The sequence below is a fragment of the Sus scrofa genome, chromosome 10 (assembly GCF_054392235.1).
Source record: "Sus scrofa isolate SSC_HxYL_T2T_F1_AM1 chromosome 10, Sscrofa_HxYL_maternal_Yorkshire_Landrace_v2.0, whole genome shotgun sequence".
Taxonomy (NCBI): domain Eukaryota; kingdom Metazoa; phylum Chordata; class Mammalia; order Artiodactyla; family Suidae; genus Sus; species Sus scrofa.
In genome coordinates, this window is record NC_139392.1 from 136974 (window position 1) to 156042 (window position 19069).

Here is a 19069-nt window from a genome sequence, read left to right on the forward strand (position 1 = left end):
CATCACTCATTATTAGAGAAATGCAAATCAAAACCACAATGAGGTACCACCTTACACCAGCCAGAATGGCCATCATCCAAAAGTCTACAAACAAGAAGTGTTGGAGAGGGTGTGGAGAAAAAGGAACCCTAGTACACTGTTGGTGGGATTGTAAATGGGTGCAACCACTGTGGAAAACAATATGGAGATTCCTCAGAAAACTCAAAATACAACTACCATTTGATTCAGCAATCCCACTCCTGGGCACCTATCCAGAGAAAACCATGACTCGCAAAGACACATGTACTCTGATGTTCACTGCAGCACAATTTTCAATAGCCAAGACATGGAAACAACCTAAATGTCCATCGACAGAGGAGTGGATCCAGAAGAGGTGGTACATACACACACTGGAATATTACTCAGCCATTAAAAGGAACGAAATACCAGCGTTTTTAGCAACATGGATGGATCTGGAAATTATCATGCTAAGTGAAGTCAGCCATACAATGAGACACCAACATCCAATGCTTTCACTGACATGTGGAATCTGAAAACAGGACAGACTGAACTTCTTTGCAGAACAGATCCTGACTCACAGACACTGAAAAACTTATGGTCTCTGGAGGAGACAGTTTGGGAGTTGGGGGGATGTGCTTGGTTCATGGGATGGAAATCCTGTGAATGATCGTTATACAACTACAGATGTGATAAATTCATTTGAATAATAAAAATGTAAAATAAATTAAAAAAAAACCCCAAATCCCAAAAAAACCCGCAAACAAAACAAGAGAAACTTGAAATAAACATTGCAACTCTCAGTTAAAAAATAATAGTAAAAAAATTAAGACCAAAAAAAAGAAAATATTTCACATAGAATTAAATGAAAATAAAATGTATATATTTTTGAGATATCTAAAGCAGTACTTAGAAGGGACAAAAAGTGTTTTACAGGTTTATATTTTTAAGTTGGAGGGCTGAAATCAGTGTTTTAAATTTTTATCTTAAGAAATGAGATAAAATTAAAATCAAGTAATTAGAAGGTAGGAAAATTAAGTCCACAAAAGAGAGAATATTGAGAAAGATGAATAGAGAAAACAGAGACAATTAACAAAGCTAAAAATGGTGAATATTAACAAAGCTACACATTAGAGAAAAGAGGAAATGGAGAAAAGTAAGGGTGTTAAAATTGGTTATTTGAAAATATTTTTGTTTGTTTTTTTTTTCATTTCTCTTTTCTTTTTTTTCCAACTTTCTTTTTTTTTTACTACTCAATGAATTTATTACATTTATCGTTGTACAATGATCATCACAATGAAAATATTAATAATAGTGAAAAACAAAACTCTAGGAAAGAATGATCAAAATAAAAGAGGAAGCAACTACCAACACCAAGAATGAAAGAAGTGATGTTACCAAATATACTATATAATTAAAAGCAAAATAGGATAATATTAAGTAATTGTTAGAATGAATTGTATAGCAATTAATTTCATAAGTTAGGTAAAATGGAGATATTTCTTGAAAAATACAACTTTCACATACTGACAAAAAAAAAAAAATAGCAACTGTGAATAGCACACTACCTAATAACGAAATTGAAATCTTCATCAAGGGAAACTTCAAAAAAAAGCAAACTACATACTAGGTAAGCTCACATGTAAATTCTAAATTTTTTTTTAGAATGGTACATGTTTTACGTAAGGCATTACCGAAAAAATAGAAGCAGAAGTCAGTAATTAAGGAGATACATCAAGTTTATGACGTGCATACTCAGTATGGAAAAGATTTCAGTTCTCCCCTAATTTGTTTTCCATTATGAATCCATCCCTTTCCACATAGAAACAGATATTTCATAAAAATTGAGAAGCTTTCCCTGAAATTTCCATGTTAATAAAACAATTCTGAATAGGAGAAACATACTTGGAGACTATATATCAGACTTTAAGTCTACTAAAAAGCTAGTTATAAAGGCAATTTGGCAGGAATAAAGATAGATAAATGGATAAATGAACAGAAGACAAAGTACAGAAATAAATGAACACTTCTACGGTAAACTGATTTTCATTTCAAAGTCTTTTCCACACATATTGCTAAAACAATAGGATATCCATATATAAAAAAATCAACTTCTATATTATGCAATACTCAAAAGTTAGTATAAGATGGATATACCTAAATATACATATAAAACCATAAAGCTTCTACAAGAAAATGTAGAAGAATACATGTACTTCACTGCCTATAAATATTATTTGTCTCCTTAAAGAATTATAAAATGTCAAACACTAGATAATTGATTCGTTTTTGTGTTGGTTTGAAGCTACTTTCTGTATATTCTAGGCTTGTAGAAGTTGGTAAAAATATTGAGAATAGTGAGTCAGGGTGTCCTATAATTAGAGAAGAGAAATACTGATATCGAATGTGAAAAACTGAGGGAGTTCTCTTGTGGCTCGGCAGGGTAAGGATCTGGTGGTGTCACTGCAGCAGTTCAGGTTGCTGCTGTGGTGCAGGTTTGATCCTCGGCCCAGGAACTTTCACACATTGCAGGTTTAGAAAAAAAAAAAGTGAAAAACTGAAATTAACCTATTCAGTTGGAATTGGTGGTGTCAATGAGACCTAAGACTTTCCAAGATAGTTGTAAACGACTAGATAAATAGGTGACTAGATAGATACATAAAGATATATAGATACATAGACTGATACATAAATGCACATGGATAAATAAATATACATTGATACATAAATATAAATGGACAAATGCATAATAAGCATAGGCATCAACACATTTGTGTGTAATATAAGAAGTCAGAAGCAATGGCCTTCCCATAGCAATGAGGACACCTACTGCCCAGATATTAATTAATTAATTTGTTTTTCTTTTTGGGGTCACATCTGTGGCATATGGAAGTTCCTGGGCTAGGGATCAAATCGGAGCTGCAGCTGCTGGTCTCCACCACAGCCACAGCAACACCAGAGCCAAGCCACGTCTCGTGGCAATGCTGGAGCCTTTTTTTTAAAAACGATTTTTATTTTTTCCATTATAGCTGGTGTACAGGGTTCTGTCAATTTTCTACTGTACAACAAGGTGACCCAGTCACACATACATACATACATTCTCTTTCTCACATTATCCTCCACCATGCTCCATCATAAGTGACTAGATAATAGTTCCCAGTGCTATTCAGCAGGAGCTCATTGCTTATTAACTACAAAGGCAATAGTCTGCATCTATTAACCCTCAATTCCCAGTTCATCCCACTCCCTCCCCTGCAATGTTGGAACCTTAACCCACTGAGTGAGGCCAGGGATCGAACCTGCATCCTCATAGATACTAGTTGGGTCCTTAACCTGCTTAGCCACAGCTGGAACTCCCCAGATGTTAATTTAAAGTCACCAAGTTTCTAGGTGTTTTATTATATAGCTGACTAAAGCACATGATATAATTAACATTTAGAAACAGTGTTTTGGTTAGTTTCTAAATTACCTTCCAGACTAAAAAGTTATTTGTAATGATAAATAGCTAAATATCTTTGAAAGACACAGACAATACTTTTACGAGTTAGAAAAAAAAAGAAGAGTTTACCTTCTTTGCAGCTTACTCTGGGATCCCATACTCCATTTATACAGACTGAGTATTTGCTTTCTGATTTTCCCCGACATTTGTAACTTTGGTTGGTGTTATGGTCAAATTCGGTCTTATCTAACAGGTTTCCCTCAGATGCAAATATTTTTGAGGCTTTACACTTCTTGAGTTTATCTGTTGCTGTAAAGATGAAGATATTCCCTTGAAAAGACTAATTATAAGAACCAAACAATTACTACAAAAATAGGTATGGTGTCAATAACAGTGAAATTACAATTTGTGTCTATAAATTCCACCAACCAAGCTGTTACTGACCATATTGTATGAAATGAATTATTATGCATCGTTCTGGACGCCTGAGTCTTGTGTCCAGTTTTTGAAATTGAGAAAATATCCATCCTAAAGACATTCTGCATTCTGGACTGGAACATTTTTGGATGACCTACACAGTGAATAGTCATCACATAACTAAATTTGGTCCCATACTTGCTATCTGTGCAAATGTTCACATTCATTTTTTTCTTGATCTCGAGTATACCTGTATTATTATTATTATTTATTTTTTATTACTCAAATGAATCGATCACATCTGTAGTTATATAATGATCATCACAATACCTATATTATTTTTAACCCATAATCTTAAGCATTAAAATAAAAACAATCTTTTGTGGAGATAGAATATATTGTTGCTAGTTTAAATACATTTTTTTCAATAAATGTAATGAAATATAATGATATCTCTAAGGTGTATTGTACAGAATCTTAATAATCAAGCAGATCTTTTGCACGACTACCAAAAACAACAGACACATGGAATAAGAAAATGGGTACTTAGATTTTTTGAGACGCTATGCTATATACCAGATCATCTTATAATCCAATAATATTATAATGCCATAATAACAAGTTTTCATGGATCCAGTATAAGTCAAATACAAGCTATAAAAGTTTTTATATAGCTACCTATTTCAAAAACTCAGTGCAGGTGGAGGTCCTTCTTGAATTTGACAAAATACCAGTATAGGTCTTTGCAGTATTTGTTACTGATTTGTTAGTGATATGAGTCAAGCGATGATGAAGAAAATAAAGAAACATTAAGTAGCTGGCCAAAAAAAGTACTGATTTCATATGCATTCTTGGAAAAAAATGACATAAACACACTAGAGGCTTGAGAATGAGTCCTATTTTTCGGATTTGCCTAGAGGGTTGAGAGAAATAAAACAGGTAGTATTCTTCAAGGAAAGGAAACTGAAGGGAGATGTATGGTTAAAGGAGCAGTGGTGGTTGTCACCATGGTTTCCGAAAGGAAAACAAACTTATTCACTAGGAGAAAATAAAGAGTAAGAAGAATAAAAAGCTAGGCTAGCCTGAGTTACAAAATAAGGAGAGAATTGGAATAAGGTCTACTATGGCTGAGGGTCATGTTAAACTGAACGCAGGTGGAGGATGAACCTTAAGAGGGAAAATTTCTGAGACCAGAACATGTTTTGGCGTAAGAATAAAAAGCTGGAGTTCCCGTCATGGCTTAGCAGTTAGAGAGTCGGACTAGCATCCATGAGGACTGAGGACGCAAGTTTGACCCCTGGCCTTGCTCAGTGGGTTAAGGATCTGGCATTGCTGTGAGCTGTGGTGTAGGCCAGCAGCTACAGCTCCGATTCAGCCCCTACCCAGCCTGGGAATCTCCACATGCCACGGATGTGGCCCTAAAAAGCAAAAAAAAAAAAAAAAGAAAGAAAAGAAAAGAAAAAGAAAGAAAAAAAAAGTTGAGCGTCTTCATGTTGCATGTTACCTGGGTTTTTCCCCCCACATGAAATGAGGTGAAGTCATTTGTGGAGATAGAAGAGGACAAAGATGAGGTTTAATCTTGAAGAACTGGGAATATCTTGAACGGGAATGGATTTAGTAAGAATGTAGGGATTAATAAGCAATAAAATGTATTAATTAATTTAACCCACTCCTACTGAATGTCAGGTGGTCTTTCATGTATAGGAAATATATCAGTGAAAAAAAATCCTGCTCCCATGCAGCCTGAGTCTTAGCCCTACCTCCTGCTTGGAATAATTAATGACTAGAAATCTGATGAAAAAATAAGACTGGACATCCGGGGCTCTCTTTGAGTGTAGGGCCCAGGAAAACTCTAGGAAATAAATAATTCCTTCCAAGGGAAAACTGAAAGAAGGTAGAAGAGAGTCTCTTCGTCAGTCAACAAAGACTTGGTCCCCAAAGGTCAGGGTGACTCAACGCAGTGAAGTGCATCTGTCAGGGCAGGTTCCTGGTCCAAGCCCACCTGTCTCCTCTAAGTTACCTACCAACTGATAGGGTGTGCGCTCACCCTCCCTCCAGCACATTAACTTCTTTTTGCTGCATTTGAAACAGACTGAGAAACTATCCTTGTTAGAAGCTTTGAGAGAGGCGTATTTCTATAGGAAAATATAAAATGGGTATTTTTCAACCATATTTCCTTCTTTTAAAGGTCCTGAAAGAAATAGTGCTACAAAAACAAAACTTGGACTTCTGCAAAGATAGTTATATTTTCCTGGTAATTAGGAAAATATCATGTAAATATCTAAAGTAAGATTTAAGTTTATATTGGTAGAAATAAACAATGTGAGTATCAGGGCAGAAAGAGTCAAAAAGTTCCATTGCTAGTTTATATTTTTCCTCTTTAGACACATACTGAACTGTAAACCACCAATGTTTGGAATCATAATTTAAGATCTGACTTTTTCAACAACTCTACATTTCAACCGTATGGTGGCAAAAATTAAACATCAACTTGAGAAGTGTCTTCTTACCAAAGCACTGAGGAAGTTGGGTCCACTTTCCACTAATACAGGTGATTGACCTGGGTCCAACCAGTGAAAATGATGCATTGCAGCCGAACTCCACTGAGTCTCCATGGTGATAGGGAGGGGCAGAATGCCGGACATAGCCATGGTCGAGGTCCGGAATATCTCCACAGGTACGCTCCTCCTCTGTGAAAATTTCACAATAATATGTTCGTCTTTAAATATCCTTTAGCTGTTTATATGAATATAAACGCAAAGTGTTGATTTTTACCTTTAAGTATTACTCTTTTTAATACATTACCAATACACACAGGCAAGGTTGTCCATTCTCCATCAACACATTGAATTTTATGAGAGCCCTTCATCAGAAATCTAGGATTGCAAACGTATTCCACCACCTCACTGTGTTGATATTCTCCTTTCTGTGTTTCTTTAACTTCCCCATTGAGGAGTTGAGGGGGTGGAGCACAGGATTTTACTTGCCCTGCTGTAGAAATACTGTGTAAATAATGGTTACGTTGCTCACTTTATAACTTAAAAATCCAACAAATGCAGAGTTTTTCATTAATTAGTTTAATTATTCTGTAATTTATTTTAGCATTCTTAAACAGTGAAAAAAGAATGGTGTTTACACCAGACTCAGGTTTCATAGTTCTATTACCTATCCTGAGCTAGCATACTGGAAGTCTATGTAAGCTCAGAAAACATGTTCAATCATGTAGATACTCTTAATATGTAGGCAAACCAATTAATCAATATGGGTGTGTAAATTATAGCAATATTCTTATTCTATGAAAACGTTGCATCAAATCTTTTTGAAAAAATACTATCATTTGAGACAAGCATTTGATCAACAAATGTTTACTTTGGTTAATCCACACGTGACTGAAATGACTGTAAGTAGCTTGAAAATTGTTGAGATGTACTTGATGAAACTTGAGGTAAGGCCCATGTTATATAAAATGTCCAATATTCATGGAAGAATTAAGAGCAAAAGGAAAACTAACAAAAGAAGCCTCTCTGTATCGGGCTCCTCATATGTATCTATGGATGCTTCCAGTATACATTTCATGAGCAACTAGAGCTTAGTTTCTTGTTTTTTATTTTTTTAAATTTATATTATTGATCAATTGATCGATGGACTGTCTTTTTAGGGGTGCCCTCATGGCATATGGAGTTTATCAGCTAGGGGTTGAATCGGAGCTGTAGCCAATGGCCTAACGACAGCCACAGCAATGTCAGATCCAAGCTGCGTCTGTGACCTACACCACAGCTCACAGCAACACGGATCCTTAACCCACTGAGCAAAGCCAGGGATCGAACTTGCATTCTCATGTATACTAGTCAGTAACATTTCTGCTGAGCCACTATGGGAACTCCCTGGAGCTTATTTTTTAAAATAAAGGAATCTAAAGTAACTACTACCTAACACACGTTCTTGGGTATATCTCTGGCTTAATGTATTAGATAACAGATGCATTGGAAGTGGACAGAAAATTAAGAGAGGGGGAAAAATGGTTGATATCCAAAATTCTAACTCTTGTTCCAGCAACTGTATGATAAATATTTACCTTTACATGTTGGAAGATTAGGGGACCATCCAAAGTGGTAGCATTGAACTGAATCTGCTCCAAGCATCACACGTCTTTCTCTGCAGTGGAATTTCAACACGCCTCCAACTTTGAATTTGTTATGTTTGGGTTCAGCATCTAAATAGCTTTTTATTCCAGGAGTAATACATTCTCTTTCTATAAAAAGGTCAAATAACTGAGTGAGTATGTAATTAATCAGGGCCAAAGTAAATTTTATATGTGTCCAGTAAAAATGAGGTGCTGGGTACTGCATATACAAAGGGGCCTCTACATTCACAAGGGACTTTCTGAGAAACATCCATATTAAACTGCAATATACATGTCCTGATCATTTATTGGTAAAGTCAACTTGTTTATAGCAGATCTGATTTTTATTACAGACATTTATAAAATGTAATGTTAACATTTTTTTGTATTCTCAAAACATACAAGTAGTCCCCCTTACAGAAACATTAAAAATTGCTTAATTTTTCAAGTGAAGAAATCAAACTGAAGCATGATCAAATTGAAACATTAACAAAATGATCAAACATTTTCAAGACAACATAGGCATATTTTAGGAGTCTTGAGTATCTATTTAGTTTATACCTATTTACTCTTATTATAAATATAATTTACAGCAACTATTAATGTATTTTTATTCTGATTAAAATTAGGAATGTGTCAAATTATCCTTAAAAATGGGTGAAATTTGTGATAGTTACATATTATCAAAAATTATATTTTTCTGGAGTTCCTGTCGTGGCGCAGTGGTTAACGAATCTGACTAGGAACCATGAGGTTGCAGGTTCGGTCCCTGTCCTTGCTCAGTGGGTTAACGATCCGGCCTTGCCGTGAGCTGTGGTGTAGGTTGCAGACGCGGCTCGGATCCCGCGTTGCTGTGGCTCTGGCGTAGGCCGGTGGCTACAGCTCCGATTCGACCCCTAGCCTGGGAACCTCCATATGCCGTGGGAGCGGCCCAAGAAATAGCAACAACAACAACAACAACAAATAACAAAAGACAAAAGACAAAAAAAAAAAAAATTATATTTTTCTTATTTGAAATCTATCTAATTAATTTCTGAAATTGAAAATGGAATTGAAAAATTAGAATCACAGTAAAAATAAAACTCATACTATCTAAAAGTTAAGTATTAATACATAATCATAAAATAGATAAAAGTTAATTTGTTAAAAATTAATGCCACAAAATAATTAAATAAATTTGCTTTTGTTATTGTTTTAATATTGAGTTTTAGCTTAGTTGGGTAGGTCACTCTTTTTAAAAAAACTTTCCTGAATTTAAAAATTTTTTTAATTTTTATTAAAGTTAGTTGATTTACAATGTTTCAAGTTCTGCTGTATATATAGCAAAGTGACCCAATCACATGCATTTCCCTGTGCTGTACAGTAGGGCTCTATTGCCCATCCAATTCCAAATATAACAGTTTGCATCCACAAAACACCCAAAATACCCATCCATCCCCTTCCCCCCCTGGGAATCCCAAGTCTGTTCTCCTTGGCCATGATCTGCTTCTGTTTTTTTAGATAGGATCATCTGTTCCATTTTTTTTTTTCTTTTGACTTTTTGTCTTTTTAGGGCTGCACCCATGGCACGCGGAGGTTCCCAGGCTAGGGGTCCAATCGGAGCTGCAGCTGCCAGCCTGCACCACAGCTACAGAAGCACGGGATCCGAACTGTGTCTGTGACCTACACCACAGCTCACAGCAACGCTGGATCCTTAACCCACTGAGCGAGGCCAGGGATCGAATCCTCAACCTCATGGTTCCTAGTTGGATTCATTTCTGCTGCGCCGTGATGGGAACTCTGGTATTTTATTCTTTTCGATGCAATTGTAAATGGGATAGTTTCTCTGATTTCTATTTCTGTTCTTTCATTGTTAGTGTACAGAAATGCAATTGGTTTCTGTGTATTAATTTTGTATCCTGTGACTTTACCAAATTCATGGATGAGCTCAAACAGTTTTCTGGTGCTGTCTTTAAGGTTTCCCAGGTATAGTGTCATGTCATCTGCAAATAGTGATAGTTTTTACTTCTTCCTTTCCAATTTGATTCCTTTTATTTCTTTTACTTCTCTGATTGCCATGGCTAGGACTTCCAAAACTATGTTGAAGAGTAGTGGTGAGAGCAGACATCCTTGTCTTCTTCCTGATCTCAGGGGGAATTCCTTCAGCTTTTCACCATTGAGAATGATGTTCGCTGTGGGGTTGTCATATATGGCCTTTATCATGTTGAGGTAGGTTCCTGTTGTGCCCACTTTCTGAAGGGTTTTTATCAGAAATGGGTGTTGGATTTTGTCAAAGGCTTTTTCGGCATCTATTGAGGGGATCTTATGGTTTTTATTCTTCAGTTTGTTAATGTGGTGTATCACACTGATGGATTTGCGGATATTGAAGAACCCTTGCATCCCTGGGATAAATCCCACTGGATCATGATGTACAGTCCTTTTAATATATTGTTGGATGCAGTTTGCTAGTATTTTGTTGAGGATTTTTGCATCGGTGTTCATCAGTGAAATTGGCCTGTAGTTTTCTTTTTTTTGTGGTATCTTTGTCTGGTTTTGCTATCAGGGTGATGGTGGCCTCATAGAATGAGTTTGGGAGTATCCCTTCCTCTGCAATTTTTTGAAAGAGTTTCAGAGGCATAGGTGTTAACTCTTCTCTGAATGTTTGATAGAATTCACCTGTGAGGTCATCAGGTCCTGGACTTTTGATTTTTGGAAGGTTTTTATTCACATATTTGACTTTGGTACTTGTGATTAATCTATTCATATTTTCAATTTCTTCCTGTTTCAGTCTTGGTAGGTTGTACCATTGTAAGAATCCATCTATTTCTTCTAGGTTATCCATTTTACTGGCGTATAGTTGCTTATAGTAGTATCTTATGACCCTTTTTATTTATGTGGAGCCAGTTGTAATCTCTCCTTTTTCTCCATATCTAATTTTATTGATTTGAGCCCTCTCCCTTTTTTTCTTGATAAGTCTGGCTAAAGATTTATCAATTTTGTTGATTTTTCCAAAGAACCAACTTTTGCTTTCATTGATCTTTTTTTTGTGTGTGTGTCTATTTCATTTATTTCTGCTCTGATCTTTATGATTTCTTTCCTTCTGCTAATTTTGGGCTTTCTTCTTCCTTCTCTAATTGTTTTAGGTGTGAGGTTAGGTTGTTTATTTGAGCTTTTTCTTCTTTCTTGAGGTAAGACTCTATTGCTATAAACTTTCCTCTCAGAACTGTTTTTGCTGTGTCCCATAGGTTTTGGGTTGTGGTATCTCTGGTGTCATTTGTCTCTAAGCATCTTTTGATTTCCTCTGATTTCTTTAATGATCTACTGGTTGTTCAGTGGCGTATTGTTTAGCTTCCAGGAGTTTGTATTTTTTGCTGTTTTTTTTTCTTGTAGTTGACTTATAGTCTCATAGTATTGTGTTTGGAGAAAATGCATGGGATAATTTCAACTTTTTAAAATTTACCGAGGCTTGATCTGTGGCTCAAGATATGATCTATCCTGGAGAATGTTCCATGTGCACTTGAGAAGAATGTATATTTTTCTGCTTTGAGATGGAATGTTCTATAAATATCAGTTAAATCTATCTGGTCTAGGGTATAGTTTAAGGCTGGTGTCTCCTTGTTGATTCTCTGTCTGGATGATTTGTCTCTTGATGTAAGTGGGGAGTTAAAGTCCCCCACTATTATTGTGTTGCTGTTGATTTTTCCATTTATGGCTGACAGCAGTTGTCTTCTATATTGAGGTGTTCCTATGTTAGGTGCACATATGTTTATAATTGTTAAGTCTTCTTGGATTGATCCTTTAATTATTAAGTAGTGTCCTTTGTCTCTTGTGATTTTCTTTATTTTAAAGTCTATTTTGTCTGATATAGTATTGCTATTCCTGCTTTCCTTCGATGTCTCTTTGCATGTAGTATCTTCCTCCATCCTCTCACTTTTAGTCTGTATGTATCCTTGGCTATGAAGTGAGTCTTGTGTAAACAGCATATATATATGGGTCTTGTTTTTGTATCCACTCAGCCAGTCCGTGACTTTTGGTTGGAGCATTTAATCCATTTACATTTAGTGTAATTATGGATAAGTATGTATTTATTGCCATTTTGTTAACTGCTTTGAGTTGTTACTTTCAGTCTTTTATTCTTTTCCTTCCCTTCTTTTGCTGTCTTCTCTTGCAACTTGCTAACTATCTTTGGTGTTGTGTTTGGGTTGCTTTTTCTTTTTTATATATGTCTATTACACTTACTGTTTTGGTTTATGGTTTCTTATTTTCGGGGTAGGTCACTCTTGATGAGAACGACTGAGATTCCTTTCTAAAATTGTATTCCAATCTTGTACATACCAATTCATTCATTTGGATATATCTTTAGTAATATATTTTGTGCTTATAATATATAAAATATTTTCATCATCACACTGTGTAATATATTGCCTTAATATCAACAACAACAACAACAAAAAGCTCCTGGCTGTTGGCTTTATCCAAGTGCTGTATTTATATGAATATAATGACTTAGGATATCTGTGATCATCTTCAAAGTCTCCCCTTTACTTAGAATAAAACCCAAACTGTTTATAATCCATCCGTTGACTACATGTTCAAGATCATCTTACATCTCTCTTCCCCTATCATTTTAGACTCCAGACTCTGCATTCTTTGAATTCTTAAAATATGTCAAGTTCTTTGGTGTTGCACAGACCCCTTCCTCTGTGCGAATTCTTTACATTGCTGCATTCCTATAGAAACTAGAGCCTCAGTCAGTCCCCTCCTATTTTTAAAGTGTTTGGATTATTTCGTTTCCTTGAAAACAATTACATAAAAATATACCAGAATATTTTTAGCTTTGGGGTCCATTATTTAGCTTAATTCATTATTTTTCCCCCTACTGGAATGAAAGCTCTTCTTGAAAGGCAGACCCTCTGTTTGTATCTTTCCCCATTTTCTTGTAGCCTACCTCTAGCACATTTTAGTAACTGCTGGCAGCCTGAAAAATGAAATTAGCTGTCCCTCGACCCTGTTAAAAAGCCTGTCTCACTGCTATGATAAACTTACTCAGTGTGTCTGTCCAAAGTCTCTATTTTAAATCTTTTTACTTTGCCTAGTGTTCCTTCTCCTCCTTCCTCCATGCACCACTCAATCTCACATGACTTTGTCTCCTACATCAAAAGAAAATAGAAGCCATCATTGCCGGCTTCTTGGCAACATTAGATTTATACATCCATTTTCCTTCCTTCCTCTTGATAGAAAGTTGGAAGTAGACCCATTGCCACCAAAGCCCAGTACTTTCTCAGGAGCAATGGATCCTTTACCTCTACCTTTGCAGGGAACCTCATGTGTTCAGTCTCTGCCTGCTTCCCTCTCCAGTACAACCTCATCAGAATTCAGTGCACCCTGATACCTTCCATATATATAAAAAAATCCTCCCTCAGTGCATAATTCCTCAGCAATATTCTGAATCTCCCATTCTCTGCCATAATCAAATCTTTTGAGAGATTGTCCACTTGCTGTATTAAGTTTCTTGCTAATCATTTCTGCAGTAGGTTCTATGTAGGTTTTCCCCTGTCTTCTCTACCCAAAACTCTGTTACAGTTACTGTTGGCCTCCATGTAGCCAAATCCACATTTTTACAGTCTTCTAACTGGAATTAATTTGAAATATTCACCACTGTAACTATTCTAGTAATGTAAGCAGATTACAATTTCCTTGAATTAATTGTACGGCAGGCACTGTGGCAAGAGCTTTCCATGAATAATTTAGTCTGACAACCAAAATCATTTGACATATTGGAACATTTGTAAATACAAATCCACTTTACGTAAGGAAGAGTAAACAAAGCTTTAAATGGGCTTGGTTGTTACCCTCAGATACATGCTTAGAATTGGATGTAGAACCTATCCGGGCCGACTCCATAGGAGTCGCCACTAGTCGACCTACTATACTTCTTTTTCCTTTAATCATTTTTTTCTGTCCACATCTAGGTAACATTCATTCTGACGTTTCCCCCTAAATTCTCTGAGTCTTCCTTTTTTCTATCCGCATTGCCATCTATTCTTTTTCTGTGTGACACCTAGATGTTGGAATGCTTCAGTTCAGTCGTGAACTCTCTTCTCTTTTCATTCTACATTCTTTTCCAATTTGATGTCATCTTTTATAAAATGATAATCTCACATGTGTACCTCCTGGCTACACACATATATTCAACTCTGTAGTTACCATATTCAATTTTTATGGTCCATGGGCAGCCCAACTATAATATTTCCAAGTCAAAAGTTGTGATGTTCTTCTCAAATTGTTCTCTCTCCTGCCGGTATCGCCTCACACAGTCATTTCCATTTGCCTGCTTCCTCACAAAAAAGTGGAAAACAAACACGCGAGTCCCTTGGCCATTGCTCTTTTTGACACCCAACACTTAGGAAGACTGCTTGTGTCTTCTGCCACCAAACACACCTTGAATCTATCCTCTGCCCTCTTCAGCCTCCACCCATCCTATTCCCAGTCTTCATCACTTTACATAGACTCTCATTTCTTCTCTTGCCACCACAAGCACACATACAGGAAAAAAACTTCCAAAAATCCAAATAAAATGATATCTCCTTTCCTTAAAATTCCTTAAGACCTTTCCTCAGTCATAAAATTAATCCAGCTGTTAACATGCCCTGAAATAACCTCTATAATCTCTTCTTTGCCTCCTATCCAGCCTCAGGCCATAACATCTTCAGTGGAACCCTTCGCTTCACTCTTTCCCCAAAACTGTTCTGTTGTCAGATGTGGGCACATACTGGTCCCTTGCCTTGCAACACTCGACATCACGCAGTTTCCCACAGACGGAAGTCCTGTTTCTGACCCTGGAAAAGAGACCACTGGTTGGAAACATAAAAGGGGTCCATGTCACAGTCCTTAGAACTTGTCAAAGTCAGAAAATAAAGAGCTCCTCTCAGGACCTGTTGAAGTTAACACTCCAGGTAGGAGCGGTAAAGCAGAAACTCAGGAGCAAACTAGCTGCAGAGATTGTAAGACACTCTAATTTGGGTAATGAGTTCGTCTTTGGACTTCAAAACTTCCCCTCCTGCCAGTTTACATTAAATAAGAAGGAAGCATCTTGATTTTAACCATTGTTCCTTAAAAAGCACTCGAGATCAGTCAAATCTGGTAAAAATGAAACATTTTGACTATTATTGCTAATTTTGTTCACCTTGAAAAAACGAACATCTGAAAAAACAGTCCTTACCGTAACAAGCAGGCTTATCAGACCATCCGTCTTCACCACACACAATGGATCCTGCAGTGTCTCCATTTCGGCTCTCAAACCCTTGCTGGCATTCATAGTCCACTGTGTCATTGAGCTTAAACCACGTGCCATCACTCTTGATTCTGGCATTCTCAGGTACTGGCGCATCGCAGGACTCTAAGGGGTAGTGGAATCACACATTTGATTTCTAAAATTATTTAGTGGACAATCTGATTAAGTTGCAGGCCAGGGGAGAAGGAGCTTTATCAGTTAGTATGTCCTAATAAATTAAGTATAATATAAAAATAAGCTAAGAATACCAGTGATAGATCACTGTCCTGAAATAGTTACTAAACAAAATAGGTTTCTACACATTTTTCTCCATACTTAATCTCTCGAAAAATTTCTTTTCCAAACGTTTTCCTCTAATTAATTTTACTTTTGCATTTATCCCATGCTAGTAATAAAACAGGCTATTACAGATGTATTATACTATTTTTAGCAAAGTAGAATAGCATTTTCTGAATTAATAGGCAAAATTTACTAGCAGTTGTGACATGTATGCCAGAGGAAAAGGGATTAATTGAATAAAAAGACTAATTTTCAACAAGGGATATAAACTTTTAAACATTGTACAAAACTCTACTTTAAAACACACTAATTTTTAAAGTGCATATGCTGATTTTGCTTTCCAAAATATATTTCTAATAGCTGTGTATTCTTTTATACTTATCAAGGTTGTATGCAGAGATAGTTCCATCATTTGTAATTAGTTATAAGAAAGTAAAATGTTAAAGAATAGTCTCAGTTTTCGCTGAAACTACAATAAAGTGATGTTAATAAAGTTTAAATAATTTATGTAAAATTTCATAACATGCCATGTATCCAGATAGCTTAAAACTTTTTAAAAGTAAAGCAAAACTACACTATTAAAAAATAATAATAGAGGGAGTTCCTGTCATGGTGCAGTGGTTAACGAATCCGACTAGAAACCATGAGGTTGTGGGTTCGATCCCTGGCCTTGCTCAGTGGGTTATGGATCCGGTGTTGCCATGAGCTGTGGGATAGATCGCAGAGGTGGCTCGGATTCCGCGTTGCTGTGGCTCTGACGTAGGCCAGCGGCTACAGCTCAGATTTGACCCCTAGCCTGGGAACCTCCATATGCCGCAGAAGCGGCCCTAGAAAAGGCAAAAAGACCAAAATAATAATAATAATAATAATAATAATAATAATAGAGAGTTTTCTGTTCCATACAAAGAGTGCTGGAACAGAAAACTGGTCACACATTAGCAGAAAATGAGTTTGATATGGGCCACTGTTATTTTCTCGTCTTGTGCCCATAGTAAGGGTAGACAGGAAAAAAAAAAAAAAAAGAAAAGAAAATGAGAACCATAGAAATAGTTATTTTAGACATATCATTTCAAAAATATCACCCTGTGGTTTGGGAAGAAAAAGATCAGCTCAGCGAACTGATCTTAGAAAATCATCATAGCATCTGTGAGGCGCATAGGAAAACGTTTTAGCACAGCAGCATCTGGCCCCATTGCAGTTCCTCTGTCCCCACTAACTAGATGTTTATGAAGATTTTCTAGGAGGACTTTTCACAAGAGGACCTACTCTACAGTTTCAACATATAAATCATAGAGATTATACTCTTTGAAAATTATGTACCACAAACACATATTGTCACTTAAAAATATAAATTTTATCTTTAGGAGGAAGACTCTAACAAAATCTCCTAAACTAAAAACAGGTACAAGTGGCAAAAGGCTTCAGCTAAAAATAAATGAGTTTACACCAGAAAACAGGCAAGCGTCCTTAACTAAATTAGTTTTTAAATCACAGGATGTTTTAAAGTGAGAAATCCTTGAACTGAGGGTGCAATGATATTCTATCCGACTAGTAATTAGTCGTAAAAGGCAAAAAATAATATACGTTTTCTCAGTATTTTGTAATTTATGTTTTCAAACTCAGCCAAGTGACTGCATCAACACCTCACTGCCCCACAACCCCAGCCCCCCGTCCCCGCAAAAAAAAAAGTTTAAGGTAAACTCTGTACAGTGATCATCAGGGTAATGAATACTAAAATAATCAATTACTTACTAATGCACACAGGTCGAGCTGACCATCCACTTTGCAGACATGTGATTAATCCTGAAGTTGCGCCATCTGCTGTTACATATCCTGGTTTACACTTATATTGTGTTTGTTTATTTAAGGGATATGTAAATATATTTTCAGAAAAAAATCCATTCTCAATTTCTATATCTGATTTTGCACATGTTTCTAAAAGGGAGAAAGCAGAGGAAAGGATAAACATATATTTGATAAACATCTGTATAAAGGCTCAAATAATTTAACAAATGGGAAGTTATTTAGAAGTGAAAATCTGAAAAGATCCAAGACATCCAAGTCCTTGTGTCGAGCAAATAAACTATGAATTTCCAGAGATATTAAATCAAGATGCTTTCTTAAAATTTTGTTTGGAACAAGCCAAGATTTAAAATACTCAGAATACATTCTATGAAATTATTATAAATCTGTTTGTCGGATGGATCTGGAATTCTACTAGAATTGTAGAGCTCCATTAGCAATGGGTTTCCTTTCCTGGGAGTTGCCGGAAGAGTGCCTGGTCTGGATCTCTAGAGCAACCCAGAACGCAGTTAACAAACTGGAGCATCTCAGACCAGGTGAGGAGCCCAGAGACTCTTCCTCCACAGTTGCTACAGGCTTCAACTTGAGAATTCGAAATGTCTGTCATCCTAATTGGGTGCTCAAAGCCCTATCGGTACACGGAGTTCAACGAAAATGATAAAGATCAACACAGGCATTCGTCTGCTAAGGACAAAAGGATGAGTCCTCAAATCATGTACAACTAAATCTGAAACATAGACGTAAACTGCTGTCACTTACTAGGTCTCTTCACAGAACTCAGCTTCATTTATTAAATAACTTGGGGATAAAAAAATCAACAGAGAAAAATTGGCTATTTTGTAATGAAAATAAAAACATGCTAAATAAAATTTAGTGAGATGACACTATAGTGTGGTGAGAGGGATGTTTTAACAATAAATAGCAATACTAGAAAAGAATAAAGATTGAATAATCAATAATTGTCTTCACTTTAAAAATTATAAAGAAAAAAGTCAAACAACCCAACATAAACACTCGTTTGGAAGACTCCGAGTGACACTAGTAACACAGTGGACTAGGTGCCTTGACCTCTCCCTTTCCCCACAGACACAGTCCCCATCACTCAAAATACAAACACGGAGGGGCTCTTGCATACCAGAAAGTGAGGACATGCCAAAACCCTAACTGGTAGGAAAATCCGAGACACGGCCACAATAAACCGCACCCCAGCCCAGCAGGAGACATCTGGAGGGAAACAATTTGCTCCTAGCAGAGCAAAGGGTTTGACCCACAATCTAGGGCTCCAATTTTCCAACTGCTAATCCAGGTTGTAGCTTCCAACTCACTTGTCTCTGGGGGCTGGAGGATAGCATTTGCACCATCTCCTGGGGACTACTGAGGACACAGTTGAAGTTGCAAATGGGTGTGCCAGCACTTCTTATAGGTCACCCCCTGCTTGGTGCAGAGTGAGCAGGCGATCAAGCCCAGCTCCATTTCTCCCTGGAAGGAGTCAGACTGCTCATCTAGACCCTCAACTTTATCCGCTGCTGCTTTGGAAATGGAATATGGAACAAACGTACATAATAGCTTGCAAACTCATTGGTGGTGGTAAACACACAGACAAATGCAGATTACTTGTTACTGTCATGAAGTTTTAGATCAAACAAAATCATCATGAGTAGATCTTCTACAACGCATGTTATAATAAAGGGCCAAGGATCAAAGACAGAAAGAGAGGTCTTAAAGCAGCACGAGGAAA

General features: G+C 36.6%; 1 protein-coding gene across 5 annotated transcripts in view; it reads right to left on the bottom strand.

Moving 5' to 3' along the window:
• Positions 1-19069, bottom strand: part of CFH (complement factor H) — a 127112-nt gene that overhangs the window by 20156 nt on the left and 87887 nt on the right. For 3 of the 5 annotated variants that reach the window (XM_084978942.1, XM_021081845.2, XM_021081843.2), the window contains 6 exons: positions 17281-17463; positions 15178-15354; positions 7929-8105; positions 6659-6841; positions 6364-6543; positions 3566-3745 (listed from right to left, as the gene is read on the bottom strand). In XM_084978942.1, coding sequence (XP_084835068.1) covers positions 3566-3745; positions 6364-6543; positions 6659-6841; positions 7929-8105; positions 15178-15354; positions 17281-17463 — 1080 coding nt within the window. 5 annotated transcript variants of the gene reach the window in all.